Source organism: Bactrocera tryoni, chromosome 4 (assembly GCF_016617805.1).
Source record: "Bactrocera tryoni isolate S06 chromosome 4, CSIRO_BtryS06_freeze2, whole genome shotgun sequence".
In the NCBI taxonomy this organism is placed as follows: Eukaryota; Metazoa; Arthropoda; class Insecta; order Diptera; family Tephritidae; genus Bactrocera; species Bactrocera tryoni.
In genome coordinates this window covers 54,453,455-54,474,495 of record NC_052502.1, presented here as the reverse complement: position 1 = coordinate 54,474,495, position 21,041 = coordinate 54,453,455, and the positions used below count along the sequence as shown (strand labels likewise).

General features: G+C 36.0%; 1 protein-coding gene across 1 annotated transcript in view; it reads left to right on the top strand.

Annotated features, from left to right (window-relative positions):
* Nucleotides 1-21,041, top strand: part of LOC120775310 (tRNA dimethylallyltransferase) — a 144,517-nt gene that overhangs the window by 110,865 nt on the left and 12,611 nt on the right. The window contains exon 5 of the mRNA XM_040105445.1: nt 14,032-14,170. Within this exon, the coding sequence (XP_039961379.1) occupies nt 14,032-14,170 (139 nt within the window). The remainder of the gene's footprint in view (nt 1-14,031; nt 14,171-21,041) is intronic.

Sequence of the window (21,041 nt, the reverse complement as noted above, 5' to 3'; positions counted from 1 at the left end):
TCATCTAAGCGTAGGCCCAGGAATCGTGCTGTTACGACGGGGTCCGGCCATATCGAGAGATGATGATTGGGCTCAAACGGATAGTGATTGCAAGCAGGCTAAATATTCTGAATAAGTAGAGGTACAACCTGGTAAAATATACAGCTGCAAAAAGCGGTTTTAAGCATTATTTTGTAAAAAAATGTTTTTAATTCTCTAAAATTTGGCGTAGTTCCGAATTCGAATTTTCTTTAATACGATGGTAGTCCATGCGATTCTAGAAATTTCCACATTTTTAGATTTTTTGTGCGAGCTCAAATTTCGAAGATATAAGCATTTTTCTATTCGGCGGCTGCTTGCTACATGCTCCTGGTCGCCTGGTAGAAATCCGGGATTTTGCTGCCAAATTGAATGCAATTTTTCTGCAAGTAGCTGGCGAATGTGCCGGAAAACTGTAGCATATGTAAAGGGAAAAATTATTTGGAGGAAGCGGACATATACATAGACCGGCAACCGGAAAATTCTCGGACCGGAAATTAAAATATTACGATTTCCAACTTCCGGTTTAGGGGCCTGCCGAAAGTAATATTTTGGAAACGGAAATGTTATTCTAGTATTTTCGTTTCCGGTGGACAACTTCCGTAACAGCACCAGAACAGCAACAGAACAGGAAGTGGTGGACTATAAAATTATATTTTCGTTTCCGGTTAACAACTTCCGGAAAAGCGCCAAAACCGGAAGTGGGTGCCTGTCAATTTGGGCTCCTGGTTACGGACCAATTCCCATTTCCGTTTAGCAATTTCCACCAAGCCATTTTAACCGGAAGTCATCTCATTTCCACATAACTAACTTCCGTTTTCCGATTCTCAACTTCCGGAACACCTTGTGAACCGGAAGTATTAAACGATTGTTTTCTAATTTCCGGTTCTGGTCATATATCGAAATCCGGTTCTAAAGAATGACCGCTTCCTTTGCTTATTTTTTGCCCCCCTTGCATGTTTGTTGCGGATTTTGCTTCTAAGAGCCATTTCCGCTTCAAGCTGACGACTGCACTGTCTTTACCTGGAAGCATTCAGGACTCACTATGGAAGTGTTCGACGAGGTCAGAAATTAGCAGACATTCTGTTATCGTATGGAGTAAAGTATTGTCTGCGTTTCACTACATCCAGACGACCATATCGGCGCTGCGTAGTTGATGAACGGCCGGTCGTTTGCGTTGTATATTGCTAACAACATTTCTGGATCTTTTCACCCGGTGATGCCGACTAACCACTTAAGCATTTTGTTGCGACTCTGTACTTTGGCAATAATCGGGGTCGTTTGCGGAGTGAAGAAGCACATGTTGCCAATGTAACGCCGAAAATCTTACGGTTGTTCCCAGTCGGAATTTTTATGACAACGACTGTGATATTCAGATCCAATTTGTCCTCCCTCTTCCGGTTTGTGAATATGGTTTCTGTGGATTTAGTGGCGGAAAGTGTTAGGCGGGAAGAGGCGTGTGTAGATTACTGTTTAAAGCTCATTTTTCACGCCAATACCAAAACAGCTTATCTCTAGTTGGTACTTTCACCGCTAAAGCTTTATGGTGAATTGATCTTATACCACTTTAGCCAGTTAACTACGCAAATCTGAAGTTTAAGGCAACCGCTTCCTCTCAATATTGATTGATATACATTCTGGTTATCTAAAAAATGTCAAATTAAGTATACTCAATAAAAAAAAGCAATAAAAAAGTCCAGTTCTTCTTTCAAAATTATGTCCTTCTCTATTTCTACTGTTAAGAAAATATCAATACACATTTGCTTGCCTTAATAATATATTTTATATAATAATGGCCAAGCACTCTTAATCCAATATAAAAAAAATTTCTACGTAAATGCAAATAAATAAATGAAGTCTAAAGAGTCTAAAAAGAAACGCCAGCGTGACTTCAACAGCGCCACTGCTGCCAATCGATTTAAAGCACACGTGACTGTTGCTATGACTGCGCTGTCTCCAAGTGGTGTCTACATTGTCTGCTGACACAGATCTTAGTATACACCATAAGCGCGAATTCAAAATTCATTGATTGAATTTGAAGTTTTTATATAATTTTTTTTATTATTTTTATATTTTTATTTTTTGTTTTAATTTTTTTAATTTTTTGAAATATTTTTTTTTTGATTCTTTCATAATTTTTTCATTTTTTCTTATTTTTTTTAATATATTTTTTTAATTTTTTTTTATTATTTTTATATTTGTTTATACTTTTTTAATTTTTTTTCTAATTTTTTCATAAATTTTTTTATTTTTTTTTAATTTTTTCATAATCTTTTTATTTACTTTTCAATATTGAATTGGGTTATGCCTTTTTAATAGCTGCCGCCGAAAAGTGTGGGAGCAGCGTCAAAATTATGTGCAAATTCGCCGATTTGCGCTCATAAAAAACGCCAATCAAAGGTAAATCCATACCCACACAGGGCATGAAAGTGTAGCGCCGCGGGAAGAAAAGTAAAATAATTTGGCGCCAATAGCAAAAGGCGTCCAATAAAGAAGGTATCACATAAAAGCTTCACTTTGCGCTCTTTGTTTTGTGCCTCACCTTCGGCGTCGCACACATTCGTGTTTGTGTCTGTGTCTGCTTAATTGGCGTCTTTTGTTTACTACGTAGCATATAGTATAAGCGCACATATGGGTAATTGCAGCTATCGGCACACCACCTATTTGCACTTCGTCGTGTCTATTTGTCTTCCCTTTTATTGGTCTTTTAGTTTTTTACGAAAGGCGCTTCTATTTACCTTTCGATTTTGTTTACGGAAAATTACATGCTCGCCGCACAACCTACCCAAAGCGACCAGCAACCTACTTCCACATATGCAAATAAGAGTAGAAAAAATTCCTGAAAGTAAAAAACAACAAAAAACATAACTCATACGCCCCTCAAAACTAGTTCAATGAACAGCTGCTCCATTAACATTTGCAGGGGGTGAAGGGGTGAGGCGGCAGTTTTATTGCAGCAGGCGCTTTGTTGTTGTTGATGTGCGCCGATTATAATGTAATGATGTGCGACAATTGCAATAGCAACAACTACAAAAACAAAACGCAAACCGGCATGCGCAATTGCACAAATATGCACGCGGTTGAGGCAGAGGCACACAGTGACGTGTTTCGCTTGCCCTTTGCGCTGCACTAAATATGTACATATGTATGCAATATGCTCGAGTTCTGCTCTGCTGTGTAAACAAATACATACATACATTCAAATAAATTAGTTTCTTTCAATTAGCTTTTTTTAATTTTTGCTCAAATTGACAAATCAGTGGCCTCTTTTGCTATACTTATTCTTATGCCACATATTGCAACTTTTTCATATTGTTTGACGAAATATACATACAAAGTTACATATAATATACGTACATATATGTATATATGTCCATATTTACTCTTACTGCTGGGCTTTTCTCGCTGGTAGGCGCAGACCAGCGGTTGCCAGACGAAAACGTCAAAAACATCAAAATTCATTGAGCTTTTCTCGCTTACCGCTGAACTTATGCCCATTAAGTATGTATGCATGTGTGCGTGTATGTGTGCTTGTCGTTTCGTTGGCGTGTCTGCGGCCTTATTAATAGTTTACGCTTGAATCTTTGTAATTGTTGTGGGCTTGTTGTCTGTAATTACACTTTAAAACGCCAACAGTAAACAGTTCGTGCCCACAAACATACATATGTACATATATACAAACATACATAGATACACACATATATATATCCAAAAACAAGCGCAAACACTCACACAAACATCAATAAACAACACACGGCGAACAACCAAAATTGTAAATGCCTCATTGATCAATTCAATCAAACAATGTGTTTATGCATCTGTCAGTCATTCCGTCATATTTACACGCACACACCGTCATACCCAATTACATGCACAACAATCAATTAAAGAATCACGTGAAAGAACTGAAAGCAAAAGGTGTGCCATATCGAAAATTTGGGCTGAGGAAAATTAATGAAAACTTGTATTTCTTGGTTGCTCGACTAAAAAGTGAAAAATTTTTACCTTCTTCTTAAAGCCTTAGTTATTAAAATGATGTTTGAGGTTATTTCATTATTTATTTATGAAAAGTGCCGGTTAACAAAACTCTGTACGAAAGCTGAAACGCATTTGATACCGAATGGTGCTCCGATGGATTTGGCATTCAGACGAATTAAAAGAAAAAAATGCAACCTTGCCACCCCGTTGAAATTTAAAAGTATAGAAAATGTCATTTGTTTACTACAAACTGAAAGGAAGCGGCAAGAAAGCTTACAACGAAAATTTTTTTATTGCAAGGAGTTGCCACATGTTAGAAAATTGTATTTAAAAGTATAGAAAATGTGATTTTTTTCACCACAAACTGAAGAAATTTAAGAAAGCTTGCAGCGAAAATATAATTTTGAAAGGAGTTGCCACATGTTTTCAAAATGTTTATCAAAAAAAATTAAATAAGAAGTAACAGTTGTAATGTTGTTGTAAGAGCTTTAAGATAGCCTACTAGTAAAAATACTAAGTTCAAAAGGTTGCCACCTGTTTAAAAAATAAATGCTTATCAAAGTAAAGAGTTTTAAGAATTCTTATACAAAGTTAGAATAATTTTTTTATAGTAGTATCTATCTATTTTAAGCTTAAATTTTTTTTTTGAAAGGAGTTACCACATGTTTGCAAAATGTTGTATGTCAAAAAATTGTTTCAATATGAAGTAACATTACAACTGTAGAGCTTTAAGTTAGCCTACTACTAAAAATACTTAATTATAAGGGTTGCCACCTGTTTAAAAGTTAATTCAATACAATTAAACAGCTAAAAAATTATTAAAAATGCATAGAAGGAATAAAGAAGGCTTAAGAATTCTTATAGTTGGAATAATTGTTTTATAGGAGTTGCCATCTTTTTTTAAGTTTCAATTCAATAAAACTGGTTCGCAGCTAAAAGAGCTAGGAAAGGAATCCTACAGAAAAATATTTTTGAGAAGTCTGTTTATTTAATTAAATTTATAAAATACATAATATACTTAGTATGAATAACAATGAATATAAATGGGCATCTACGCATAACCTCATTTTTCGTTTTTCTACAAAAATTGCTGATTGGAGGGCAATACAGCCAGCAACTGAGACATTTGTGTATAAACAACGCTTTAAGTATCTTCACTTTCTAAATGAAAATTGTTAAGCGGCATACCTAAACTGACCCTGACAGTCTGAAAATAATATATTTTTATATTTTAAGAATACACAGTATAGTTTTAAAGAAACAATTTGACATATTTTTCGAATTCACACGATCTCTGACGGCGCTAACAAAGGTGGAGGTCCTGTTGAAATATTTGATCATGTGTTTCGAGAAAAAACATCAAACTAATAGAGCTGATTGAACTAAGCAAACTAACTAACTGATTGACAAAAGCAAACTCTTTGAGATATCGGTTTAAAATTTTAGTATATTATTTTTAAGGGTGTAACAGTTCAAAATATGGAAAAACATTTAAAAAAAAAAACAATAAAAAAATATTAAAAAAAAAAACTACAAAAATTAGAAAAAAAGACTAAAACAATATTTTTTTAAATAAAAATAAATTTACAAATTTGACACCTAATGTCCCCTTAACACTCATTTGGAAGGATAGTTTTTATGGTTTCTTGCTAATTTTTGGTTCTGTGACTATGACATGGGTAAAGCTAGACATACTATATATTTTGTGTTATAGTTCTTCCAATTGAGAGTTTTTGATCCATAGTTGGAGATTTGTCTGGATTAACAAAGAGTTTTCAATGTGCATACAGGTATCACATATCTTCAGAATTTTCATTGGCGGATTAAGTGATTAAAGTAAGAAAACAAGGGTGTAGCAATAATTGCGTTTTACATCTCCCATATTATTAGAGTCTTTTGATTCTGTTCTGTTCGAATATTACCAATCAAAAGTGGGGATAAATAAGTTGTTTCATAACTACTATTTATAAAAGGTATTTTTTAGAAGTGTGGTTTTCAAGAAGAAACCAAATTCTGTCTGAATATTGGCTTGTGAATTATCATCACTTTGAAAGCGATAATTTCGTTTTTTAACGTACCCATTCAATTAAAAGTGAGCTTCATTGCTAAACCAAATGTTCTTGTGAAAATTTGGAACGGTGGCCTTCTGGTTTGCGGTGCCGTTTTCAAACGTTGATCCAAAGTAAGTCTATTATTCTGAATTGGCAGACCAAACGGAGTATAAATCAAGTAACAGCTGTCAAAAGGTATAAATCCGAAAAAAGTTTGCGATCATTGATAATCACACATCTCGAAAAAACACTTTATTACTTTTTTTATAATACAAAAAAATTGTAAATTTGTAGTTGAAAATTATTGCCTGAATGTTTCTATGAAAATTTGATTTTGCCTTAGTCAGAAATTTTGGCCTCATATTAGTTTGAGCTTGTATAATCAAAAATACTCCCATGTTTACATATGGTCTATATACATATGTACATATGTATGTTACTTTGTATTTAAAAGTAAGTTACTAATAAATATACGAGCATAGAGCTACTCTTCCAAACACTTGAAGCAATCACATGCAATTTTAAATAAACGGTTTACACATAACCACAACACATTGCTATATAGATATGTAGGCAATCGGTTAGTCGATAGACAACATTCATCTAGCCACTCGTCCGGTTAATTTATTATTATTATTATTTTTTTTTTGCTTTTGTTTACTTCCGAACATGCTGCACGCGACAAAAACAAAAATCACATTTTATGAATGAAATTCAATTTTCTTGCATCAACGCTGGCATTGACTGTATGCCGCTATCATTGTTGTTGCTGTTGTTTAGTTGGCGGCTGTTGCTGACAGCAAACTGCAATGTGCAGCAAACTGTGACGGCTCTTAGAAGCTAAAACAACAATTCAAATCGGCTTTGTTTTGGCGCTGACAGCAGCGCTTATTGTTGTTGCGACACCTTCGTAGCTTTATGCATATTCGGTATTTTCGTTTTGTTCATAAGCGATTACTCGCTTACATATGTGTTGTTATAGGTGTGTCAATGTGTTTGTGTGTGATTTTTCTGCGAACCCATATGTGCTAATCGCCAGGAATCTGTGATTTAATTGCGGGTTTCCAATGATTTCTATCAATGGAATTACATGTGGGCATTCTCACACATCTAAACTCATACAAACACATGCATCGGCATTTGTTCGTACACTCGTAAGCGTCGTAATTGCATTCGTAAATTGTTGTAGCCACAATAGTAATCGGCATTCGAGTTATTTTGTTGCTATTAAATGCAATTTTGTTGTAAGCGCAATTTTATAATTAACTTACCTATCGGAATTCTATCGGTATTCGGTTTGGAAATATTGTTTCTGTAAACAAACCACACGAATGTTGAGAGTTTTTGACAGAATTTACTTGAAATATTGTCGATATATATCTGTGTTCACATAGGGTATTTTTTTAGAGATATGTATTGAACAAATACAATATATACAATTAAAGAGAGTAATATGAATAAAGAACTTAATTATTTTTTTAATCAAAAAATTTTAGAAAAAAATGTTCTTGATTTTTTATTGTTATTCTGGTGTGAGTCTTTAAATCTTCTTCTCTTTTATTGGCGCAGACGCTTACGCGGTTATAGCCGGGTTCACAGCAACGGCCTAGTCTTCCGTTTCACTGTTGGGCGCCAATTGAATATTCCTAGTGTAGTGTCCACAGGTCCTTCTCCACCTAGGCTTTCCAACGGAGTGGAGGTCTTCCTCTTCTTCCACCGTTCTGTACTTCGTGGAATACTTTCAGAGCTGGAGTGTTTCCATCCATACAGTAGCTAGCCAGCGTAGCCGCTGCCTCCTAATTCGCTAAACTATGTCAATGTCTTCGTATAACTTGTGCAGCTCATCGTTCCATGGACTGCGGTATTCGTCGTGGCCAATATGCAAAGGACCAATAATCTTTCGCAGAACCTTTTTCTCAAAAACTCGTAACGCCGACCATCAGATGTTATCATCGTCCATGCCTCTGCACCATAAAGCAGGACGGGGATGTTGAGTGACTAATTGAGTTTTTTCTTTGTTCGTCGAGAGAGGACTTTACTTATCAATTGCCTATTCAGTCCGAAGTAGCACCTGTTAGCAAGAGTTATTTTGCGTTTCGAGGCTGTAGTTGCTGTTAATGCTGGCTCCATGATGGGAGAAATTATCTACGACTTCGAAGTAGTGACGGTCAACAGTGATGTGGGAGTTAATTCGAGGGTGCGACGGCTGTTAGTTTGATGACAGGTATCTCGTCTTTTCCTAGTTCACAACCAGACCCATACGCTTTGCTTCCATATCCAGTCTAGACAAGGCAGAACTAACGGCGCGGTTGTTGAGGTCATTGTGGAAAGAATATTGAAGTCGCCGTTACGTCCAGCGATTTGCTTTTGTATAGTTTTGGCCTGAGTTTTCTTGGAGAGAGCAATAAGCGAGGTACGTATGGACGCTACAAGCCAAAGGTAGGTAGTCTGGCACAGTAGCTAGGGATGTTAGGTTAGGTTACAAGCTTTTCGGCCAATAGGGAGACATTCCATTTGAAACATCCTTTACTTCAAAAGATTTTAAGACTTCCTTTTTATTTTAAAAGAAGCTGCACGCGTTTGGATTAGTTGAATAATCCCTTTTGTGCTGTCGAAGGCGGCTTTGATGTAGACCAACAATAAGTGGTTCGTTGCGATTTCTTGTCGCCTAATAATTGTCAAATCAATGAAGTCTTAAAAAGCATTCATTTGTATTTTTGGTTTTTAAAACTTTTCAAAGATTTTTTCATTATTTTTCCTTGGTGTCAGTAACCTTATCAAATTACAGAAAGTACTCCACACTCAGATAACTTCAAACATTTCCGTTTCAGCCTTCTAGTCTCCTACGCACTTACACAGTTATTTTCTAGCTCAGTCATGCCTTTTCTTTAAAAGATCGAAGCTAAGTAAGACATTTCAACTACAAAGCATTTCGTATCGATTCAAAAAAGTAAAAGTAAACGCGTGCTTGCTCGTTGTCTACAAAAACTAGGCTTCACGATCGATAGCCGTGTGCGCAAATAGAGCAGCAGAAGACGAAAACGAGATGAAAATTATAAATGAAAAACAAAAAAACTGGAAAGACGACTTCGAAACGGAAATGCAATTGCAACAACTGCAATCGATTTCAGGCCGACCATTCAGAAAAACTCACTGACAGCAAAGAGTGGCGGCTAAAATATTGAAGCTGAATACGTAATAACCGTATGGACTGGTTGCTGTTGCAGCATTTCAGCAGCGCCAGTTGTGATTGTGCAGATAAAATAATAGCCAATTAGCTATTGGTGTGGTGCATGTGTATTTAGGGATAGACATACAGACATACATCGATACAGGGATCAATCCATAGTTACTTATGTAAGTTAATGTGAGTAGTGCTCGCATATGAAGGTGAATATCTTTATATACTTCGGTGTACACACCTATTTGTGTACATATGTACATATGTATATGCACTTCAGTCAGACGACCAATTGGCCGATTGACCCACATTTAGGCCTGTCTCGTCGGCATTTGCTTTCTGACTCACGCCGTGGCGGTTGCAGACTCAGAACTTGCAGACGGCAGTGATTGCCTAGACTTACATATATTTTTGACCGAATACATATGTATGTATGTATAATATATACCATATGTATGCATGTATGCTGTAACAATGCAAGATTTTGAACTACATATGCCGTTATGTACAGTTATGTATACCTTTCTTTGTGATGCTCCTTCAATAATCGAATTGCCGCCACAGTTGCTTTTCTATTGAAATTTAATTAGCACAAGCAATTGATATTTCCACTCACTCACACGCACACTTCCAGGCCGGATTTTTTACCTGTGTGCGGTTATTAAAAGAAAAGTAAGAAATCGAAAAGCGTGCTGAAAAAAGCGACAACAGAAACGTGACTTCCGGAAAATGGGTGTTGACAGATATTAATAAAAATTGCCAAGACAAAATAAATGCACTGAAAGAAAAGCAGTTGCAGCTAAACTGGGCGCTATTGGCAAATGCAGACATGTACAGGTACATTAATACTTCGCAGACCTAGGTACAATAAGTAGTTAGCGTCACCGCTTGATGAAATCACTATCACTATAGAAATTTACTTAAGATATTACACAGTGGTTCGATATCGGTCGTTCCGACAAATGAGCAGCTTGATGGTGAGAAAAAAAAGGTGCAAAATTACAGATTGATATTTGAAAAATTAATATGCATATACGGGGAAGTAATAGAACTGAATTGATTTAAAAAAATTATTAACCAATCGTTACAATTCTTTAAAAACTTTCAAAATAGGCTCCTTCTGCGTTGATGCAGCGCTGCCAACGTGATTTCAAGCATTGAAGGCGTCGCGGAAGGCATTCTCCGGAATAGCCTTGAGAGCCGAGGTGCATGCGCTTGGATTCTCTCTGTCGCCTCAAAATGTTTGCCTTTCATCGGTCATCTCAGGCAAGGAAACAAAAACAAGTCCGTGGGGCTGTAGGCTGCGGAATGTCGGCCTTGGTTAGGTAGCTATTCACAAAAAAGGCGGTGTGAGCCGGGGGTTGTCGTGGTGCAACTTACAATCGGCTGCGATGTCTTGTCGGACCCGATTGACTCTTCGTTTGAGTCTCTTGAAGACTTCCATGTAAAACTTCGCGTTGGCGGTTTGCCCAGGAAGAACAAATTCATGGTGGACGATGCCTTTGAGGTCAAAAAGACAATGAGCATCATTTTCACTTTGGATTTGCTCATTCTTCCATTTTTTGGGCGAGGAGACGTGTGTGCCACTCGGATGACTGCATTTTTACCTCGGGATCATACTCATCTAGGTAAGCCTGCTTGATCATATCAAACGTCTCTGTCGCAAATTAACCGAGTTTCACACAAAAGTAATCGCGTACCTCTGCTGCAATGACCAACGCAGCATTTTCGGCTTGCACCACTCACAGAAACACGTCGCAAACATCGATCACATCGATCGGTGGTTTGTTTCTTCTTTTTCAACAGGGAAACGTGATCAGAAGTCAAGTCACTCTTTCGCTTCAATGCGACTATCTACATACATTGACTTTAGTTCAATATGATCACTAGTCGGTTTGTGCTGAGCCATCTTAGATGCCCTGAAAACTGCTACCACGACAGATAACGTGACAAAAGTCCATGACGGTCACTGCGAGAGACTATCGCATCCGTGAGTCCAGTTTCAGCAATGTTTGACGCTATTTATCGCAATCTTAAAGAGGTTCTACGTCGTTTCATGTACGTCGACAAAAGATAGTTCTTTCTATAGATATGGTAGATATCAAGGTATAATTAAAACAGTGTACCTTACCCGACGAGCTCACTTCAAAGAACTATTAAAGCGAGCACTCTGCTGTAGTCGTAAGACGTCTTCTACATGGAATGCCCGGAGAAGGAGAGACGGTCACAGCGCTCTACTATTGGGTGAAGAAAAAACTTATATAATTCACACTGTCACAAAGCATCGTCCATAACTCAACCGTTGCCATAGCCAAATTGCTCGTATTAGGCTACGAATTGCTGCTTCTTTTGCCTTAAATTCCACCAAATATGTGCGTACAAAAAATTTAGTCTGTTTTTCTGTTAACGCTGTCATGGAAGCTTTCATGATGGTTTCCGGTAAACCTATTTTTTGTATAAATTAAAGTTGTTGGAACAACGCTGGGTCATGTGAACTAAAAGTAGGCTATGTCAGAAATTAATTACTATTCAAAATTTTCTGTTTTCTCTTACTGAATATTTCGTACATACATACATACAAGTATGTTATACTATATAAAAAACCGAGTGTGGCCATCATCAATGATTTCCCCTTAAACAGTAGCCAAACAAAATTTTATATTCTACAATTTCCGAAAACTAAATATTAAGTTGGGTGATGCTATTTCTTGGCCTTTTAGATAATAAATATGTATTAATAACTTTCTAAGTAAATTGTAAATACGCCTAGTTGTGATTGACAGGTGCCGACAACAAATGTTTCCGCCGGCATTCACACCATTTAACAACTTGTCAAGAGATCTCAAGCATCTGTTGACTTACATATGTTGATTTTGACAAAATACACAGTGATTGAGGAAGCTTTTGAACCGCCATTGATTTTGAAATTTTTTTTAATGTGGTGTCAAAAATGTTATGTAAAAATTTTGGGAATTCCAAGTACAACTATGTTCATTTGTAAGATTTGACAGTACCCTATCTTGCAAGCAATAAAATGACGACATTAAGGCAAAATATAAATATATGGTATGTGCTCAAAATATAAAAAGTTGTGGGTCAAATTTGCCATGGAAAATAAGCATTTCTTCGCTTTATATGTTATGTTATTTGCAGTCCCATGTACCTAATTATGTTAAATCAACCTCTGGTTGGCGTCTCCAGTTTCTCTTATAGTTCTACCCTCTAGCGGCAGAACATATGGTACTTCTGTATATCCAAAATAGTTTTGGGGGGTTTTGTCGAGTTGATAATTCTTGTTTCGGGATGAATCAGAGTAAGTTAAGGTTGCTTAAACACGACTGTAGTACTTCGTCACAGATTGTTTTCCAAGATGGGCAAGCTTTCTTACAATTTCATCTTATCTTATCTTATCAATCTCCTTTGGCAATTGCTGCTATATATGTATTTTAGGGAATCTACTTTGCTGGGAACATAGTTTGAGTAGTTCAAGGTGTGGGAAAATATGGAGAAATTGTTCTCGAAAATATTTGTAGGATTGAAGAGATAAAAAAGGTTTTAAATAACCCCCAGGAGCCGTTCACTGTAACATTTTTTCTTCCTAAAACTCAAATTTCCTCTCCAAATATAATGAGCAGATCACGGCATAAAAGAGAGTATTTCTACCAAAGGTTATTTTAACAGTAAGGGTCAGTTTTTTGATATACATTATGAAAAAGAGTACCCGGGAGTTGTAAATAAAACGCAAAATATTTTATTATTCATCAATAGTTATTATGTCGCTTTCAAAGTAGTCCCCACTAGATGTAATACACTTATGCCAACGATTTTTCCAGTTCTCGAAACACTTTTCATAAGCACCTTGTGGAATGGTCTTCAACTCCTTCAGAGAATTTTGTTCTATCTCTTCGATCGACTGAAAACAAGTTCCACGGAGCGACAATTTCAGTTTGGGGAACAAAAAAAAAATCACACGGAGCCAAATCTGGCGAAAACGGTGGTTAATCAATGGTATTCATTGCATTTGGCTTTCAATTCGGTCACAATCGTGGCTCTATGCGATGGTGCATTATCATCATCATATCATGTAAAATCCTATAACCACAATTCCAGCGGTTTTCGACGGATGTTCCCACGCCAACGCCTCAATATGGCAAAATAGATCTCCTTATTGACTGTCTGTCTTTCCGGAACATTTTCATGATGCACGACACCACGAACATCGAAAAAACCGAGCGCCTTTGGCGTAGTTGTTTTTCCTCCATTCCGATGATTGTTGACTTGTTTGCAAGTCAAACTCATAAACCCATGTTTCATCGGCTGTGATAATGCCCTCCATTAATGTGAGATCGGAATTTGCACGATCAAGCATATCCAAAGTGATTGTTTACGGTTTTCTTTTTGGACAAAAAACGAGTCGAGCAACAACTCGTTTCCACAAATATCCAACAAAATCATTCGAATGGACTCGCAAGAGATTTCAAGCTCTCTTGTCATGTCTCTAACGCTTGCCTGACGATTTTCAAGCACCATACCTTATCCTTCACTTTTTTAATATTTTCATCAGTTGAAGAGGCCAAAGGTGGCACAGAACGAGGCATGTCTTCAGCAATCTCTCGACCGTCTTTGAAGGCTTTTTGCCACTCTCTCCTTTAACCTTGTGTATTTTCACAGTTTTTCTTATACTACTTAAACTATATCTCACTTCTTGACTCTTATTTTATGTAGATGTGAAAATTTTTCCAAAGAAAACAATCACCACAAGCTGCAATTTTAACATTCATTTTCTCTCTTTTTCCTCCTTAGCGCCATAGAAGTATATCAGCAAACGGGAGAGACCCTAACCGCTAAATTACAGGCGCAACGGCAACAACCAGGCGGCAATCGGCTCGGTGGTCCACTACGTTACCCGCATACTATATTGTTTTGGTTGCGTTGTAAACAGGTATGTACAAAGTTAAATTAAATATAACCGAAAATAATAATGAACTTAAACAATCGCTAGATGGCATATAATTAGTGTACTTTTCCACTGTTTTGACTAAAAACTATTTGGCAGCCAGGGTGCTTCCACAAAAGTGGCGTTTCTATCGAAAGTGGGAAACAAACTGTAAATTAACGCATTATAAGCGTCATAAATGTTTTAAAATAGCAATTGGGTTGACAAATCTCAGACGTATGCGCCTTTGTACCGGGGCTGCAGACATAACATTGCTGTTGAATGATGTGTTAGTTGTTCGTCTGGACGCCGCCGGTGTTGCTTGCTCTAAATCGTTCACAACCAAATGCTTAACATATTTCATTCAGCTTCTTCTGGCTAGCGGAATGTCACTTAAATTTCCATTGTAGGTAATATGGAAGAGGCGTAGTCGAAGAGGGTATGTGGGGGGGTTTGAATTGCCTTCTGTAAATTTACTAAAATTTATTAAATAAAATGATGTTAACAAATCTAACAATTGGCTCATATTGAATGTTTCGATTCTAAGAAGAATGCCTTTGTTGACCTAAGTGACCATTATTTCGATTTCTTGTTAACTATTGGTAAATACAGTTAACTTTCAGACTTCATTTTAATAGCTTAAGCGATACTTCGATTCCAAAGTAGTTATTTATAAGCCAATGAGGATACCTGTAAGTTTATATAAAGTTTTCATCTCTCAAGTTGGCTTACAAATAAAGTTCTATAAGCGCATATAATAGAATTAATATAAAGCTGAATATTCATTCATTCATTCCCTGATTCTTCTTGATATGTTCTGACAAGCTGAAGCATAAGGCCACTTCAATTCTAATTAGAGATCCAAGTCAACAAGTGATGGTAAGGCGGTTCGCCTTTGTAAGAAGAAGAGAGTGGTCAGACTAGTTCTTTGTTGTTTATAAATAGTTGACTTGAAATAGTCTAAAATATATTCTCACATAAAAATAAAAAATTATGCAATCATATGTAATGAAAGGAAAACCGAATCAACATCCCCTCATTAAAATGCTAACGTATGTCTATGACAGACACTATGTGTTGTTGCATATTGCCTGGCCGCAACAAATCTGTGTCTATGTTTTATGAAGACGCTAACATTGTGTATGGAAGGAAACACTTTTGTCACCTTTGCAGCACTTTATTTATGTTCGTTGCAGAGCTGAGCTGACGCTTCTCCATAACACTAAATTTTATGCGACATGTAGCATACCATGTTGTTGTATTGTTCCCCCATTTTCATGATTTTGTTTGGTGTTAGTAAAATTTTCCAACACCAAAATAGCATTAGTTCTAATTTTCACGATATTTTGTAGTAAACCAGCGGCGCTTGCATGCACAAGCGCAAGTATTTCAATTTATGATAAGGAAATAAACAAAGCGAACAAAGAAAATCTCGGCGGTTTTGAACGTAAAATAATTAGAAAAGAGATAATTCTCGAAAATCCCATTAGACGCAGCATTGTTTTAAGTATCTGAGGGGATAGGCAGACAACAGCTGATCGCTGATGGTGCACTGGCAATCTGCTGCAACACAGGGAGCAACTGCGGGAACAAGCGCTGCAACCAACGCCCACACCACAGCTGATAAATCTGTTCGAAATTTCTGATTGCTGCCGTTTTCTTTTTAATTTTTTCCAGGCCGTTTGCTGGAATAACAATCTCAGAAGTGTGTTTTGTCACTCACATATGCAATATATTTATATATATGTATATACTATACATATGTATTTAGACAAACATGAAATGCATTTATGTTTAAGCCGATTCTATTTCGAACCGTTAAATTATCGAAATTTATGCATTTCATCTCTACTAATCTGCTTCCGGATTCCCATCTGTCTACTTTTTGTATAAATTAAAAAGTGAAAAGTGAATTAAAAAGTGAATTTAAACAAAATTTAACTTAATTACGTATATTCTACTTGACTTTGTAACTTATAAATGTTCGCTAGCACCCATTTACCTAACATAAAAAATTTACAAAAATTTACCTAACATAAAAAATTTACAAAAATTTCAAATTTACGAATTACTTTATATCTTCTAAATCGGTCAATATATAAGATATCTTAGCGAAATTAACTGCACATATAATATTGGATATACTATGTCAAAAATGTGCGATATCGATCAACCAATTACCCAGATTTCATATAATGATTTTCATCTTTTTTGGTTGATAGTTCCATGATATATCACATATAGTAAGTATATTAATTTTATCTTTGATTGAACTTGTATCAATTGTATATCTTTTTAATTTTATTCATTCTTTTTTTATTCGGCGAAATTTTCCTTCCAGCGAACATGCTTTGAATATCTGAGAACAGGAAATAGTCGGTCAGGACTGGATCTGGAGAATACGGTGAATGCGGGAGCAATTCGAAGCCCAATTCATATATTTTTGCCATCGCTTTCTCTGGCTTGTGACACGGCGCATTGACTTGTTGAAAAAGCACCTGCTTTTTCTTCAAATGTAACTGTTTTTCTGCGATTTCGTCCTTCAAATGGTCCAATAACGATATGCAATAGTCGCTGTTAATCGTCCTTCCTTTTCAAGGTGGTCAATAAAAATTATTCCATGTGTATCACAATCATACACACGCCATAACCTTGTCAGCCGACTGTTGCATTTTTCCATGCTTTGAAGCTGGTCATTGTGTGCAGTCCACTCGGATTGATTGGACTTCGGAATGAAATTACGGAGCCATGTTTCATCCATTGTCACATATCGACGCAAAATCTCGGGTTCATCTCCGAACACTGTTCCGAATCTTGACAGTTTTTGGCCAAAAGTGAGCTCGCGCGAAACCAACTTTGCAAAGAGCTTTCTCATACCCAAATGGTCATGAATTATATGATGTAGACGTTCGTATATATCATTACTTCGAAGAACTTCACTATACAGTCATCCAAAATTAATTTGTGGACTTTTTTTGTTTTCGTCGGTAATATCTCAGCTCATTTTACCACGTCTAAACTTAGCATACCAATCCTTGATGGTTGCTTTTATTGGGGCAGCGTCCGAAAACTTGTCATCAAGCCAAGTGTTTGCTCCAACTGTATTTTCCCCTTCAATATTTTATCAACACGCGAAATTCTATTTCATGCACAATAATGTGACTCCACGTACTAATATTCGATCATTTTCTTACTGGTTAGACAATAATATTGATCTTAGTGTGAACTTAAGAACCACTGACCAATTAGACGGCTTTGTTGAAAAATTTAACAACGCCTTCTACAATGGCAGGTTTTATCTCAACTCCACAAGATACTTTTGTAGTAAACAGTACCTTTATCCCTGCGGAAATCAAAACCCTAATAAAGCCATACTAAGGCTTCAGCACTTTCCTACAGCCTGGAAATGTGCAGAAATAATTATGATTGCTAAACCAAAAAAAACCCGAAAACTTAGTTCGTATCGCCCCATAAGTCTACTGGTCGCTTTCTCAAAGGTATTCGAAAGAATTCTGTTACGAAGACTGATACCGGTATTGGAAAATTTAAATATAATTCCGGACCAACTCCTCCTGAACAATGCCATAGAGTTTTTAATAAAATAAGGTCAGCTTTAGAGCAAAAAGAATATTCTTCAGGTGTATTCCTTGATGTGCAACAAGCATTCGATAAAGTCTGGCACCCCGGACTGCTTTACAAATTAAAGAAAAATTTACCTGCTCCCTTTTTCTTTCTTATTAAATCTTATTTAAAAGATAGACAATTTTATGTTAGGGTTGGAAATGAGTACTCAAGTATGTATAAAATAAAATCAGGCGTACCACAGGGAAGTGTTTTAGGGCCAATTCTTTATTCGATATTCACAACGGATATCCCAAAAAACAACGATGTTACTATAGCAATATTCGCTGATGACACTGCAGCCCTAACTTCAAATAAAGTGCCTTCAGAATGTTCTGATATACTACAAAATTACTTATTCCAACTAGAAGACTGCCTCAAGATGTGGAACATTAAAGTCAATTCAGATAAATCTGTCCATGTTACTTTTGCCCTAAGAAAAGGTGATTATCCTTCAATCAAAATTTTTAATACAGCCATACCTGTTAGTGATCATGTGAAATACCTGGGGTTACACATAGATAGAAGGCTTACCTGGAAATATCATGCAAAAGCGAAAAAAGAACAAATTAATATAAAATCGAAAAGTGTTTATTGGCTTCTGGGTAAAAAATCTGTTCTTTCTCTTGAAAATAAACTGCTAATTTATAAAACCTTGATGATGGTGGACTTATGCGATACAAATATGGGGCACGGCAAGCAATTCAAATATTGAAATAATACAGCGCGTTCAATCAAAAACTCTCAGGTCAATTACAAAAGCTCCATGGTATGTTTCTAATCATACTATTCATAGAGATTTAAAAATATGCAAAGTGAAAGATGAAATAAAAAAGTTTAGTGAAAGATACAAAATCAGGTTAGAGATCCATTCCAATCCTTTAGCAGTGGCATTACTACAGGCACCCACTACAACAAGGTTAAAAAGAAAAGACATTATAAACTTGAAAACCAGCACGCATGCACGAAATGTAAATACATAACTTTAGCACAAACTAGTGGATTATGTTATTTTAACATAAAGAAAATTGCAAATAATTATGTAAATTAGTATGTATGTAGTTTGGATTTGTATTTTTATTTTTATTATACTGTCACTAAACAGAGGGTCACTAAATGAAGTAACACTCACAATTTGTTTGTACCTTCACAGCACATTTACTTATTGTCTAGTATTAACATTAAGACAGATTGTAAATTTAACTTGAATAAAAAAAAAAAATGCACAATAATAAAACTTGGTTCACAAAACATGTTAGAATTCAAAAAATAATGATCAGACACGCGCCTTTTGATGGTTTGTGCTAACTAAAAATCTTAGAGATTTAATTCTAGTAGCGTCATTTATGTATCAGGCCGGGGACTTTTCAATTGACCTCTTAGATACAAAATTTTCATAAGCCATTTTAAATAAAATTTATTACGGATTTTTTTAGTTTTAGAATAGGAAGTAATTTAAGCTGAAATTGGTACCAGATTACACTAGATACAGATACATTTTTTTTCGCAAAGAAGAATTGCTTAATGAAGATTTCAAAAACATTAGAAAATTCGAGTTATGGGCGCAGAAAAAATGCATATCGTTAAAAGGAAAGCAAAACATAGTGGATATTGAAAAAAATTTAACGATACAGGAGTTCGTAATAGAAAAGTTGGACTGTATTATTTTGATGAGGTATCCCATAATTTCATATATCATTATTATAGTCTAAATAGGGTATATGTGACCTGGTCTACGGAAAGGGGGCTTAGGTGTCAAAAAATCAATTTTCGCTCTTTAGTTGATTCGGATGGAAGATGAGATGCTTTTTCACGTGATAGAATCCAAAAAGCCATAACTTGTTCCCTAAAAATGTAGAAATATAATTTTTTGGTAATGAACAAAATACATTGAATTATAAGCTATAAAGACATGATTATACACTAGAAAAACCTTATATGGGCCAAAAATAATTATGCTGAGTAGTTTATTCTAATTCTAGCAACTTACACGATGAACTATAATAATATTCCGACCAAAAACAACACTTACTGGACGTCCTTGGAGCCTTTAGAAAGGAGAACAATGAATGAGATAACGAGAAACTGACGAAACGAGTTGTTTATTTTTAACAGCTGTTTCCCAGAAAACTAGTTTTTGCACGTTAGCTCCCTTTTCGTAGACCAGGTCACATATTAAGTTTGCCACGCTGCTGCTTGTATGAAAACTTTTTTATTTGTCAAAGTATCTTTACGAAATTTTACAACAGTTATTATCCAAGGCAACGCTACAATCCCCGAATATATCGTTCAGATCGGGCAACTATAACAAATAGCAGCCATGCAAACTAACCGATCAAAATCAGAATAGAGATTTTCGTATACCCTTTAATGCAATAAAAATTTTACGTGTGAAAGGTATTACAGTTAAGGCCGAAGTTAACGTATTTTCTTATTTTGTCTTTATATTACTAAACTTTACTTCTTATCACTCAAAGAAGCAATAACAAATATTTTAAATATTTTATTTTATTTTAAATATCTTTCATTGCTGAATCATCACTGGAGACATACCAGGGCTGCAGTCACGCGTGCAAGTGTAGTTGTATGTGGTACAAGTTAGCGGTTTTCCTTATTATTTCCACTGAATTCACCTCAATTATTTATTGATATGAAAATTAAAATTCAGCGACATTCTGCGCTGCAGTGACCTAAAGTAATTTGTTCTTGTTTTACAATTTTGTTTTTGTTGCTTGTACGAGTATATCTTTAGCCGTAATGCGATTGCGCAACCAGTTTAATTGTTAAACCGAAGCTAAAGCACTTAGCAAAAACTTACAAATGCCGAGCAATTGATATACATACATACATGCATATGTATGTGCACATGTGTGTATATGTGTGTTTGCTACCAGTTATATGTCTGCGTGCATTCCTCAACATTCACTACACCTAATGATGGCGACGCATTACAATGAAATACGCGATTGCGTCGAATGTGAAATTAGCATGCAGATGCGGTAACCAGCCGGCGCGCTAACTTCGACAAACTGGCTGCAACAACAACACGCACACATCGATAGTCGTAACAAGAAGTCGAAGACGTTCTTTGACTTCTTTGTCGCTGCGGCGATAGCGAGTTGGCTTGAACAGTGGTTTACGACTCATTTGGCTTTTGGCCAAAATGACTTCGAGTAGGCGCTTTTACGATGCCAGAACAAACAATTTCGCTGAGTGACGACGCACTCGCCAAAACACACACACACAAATGTACACC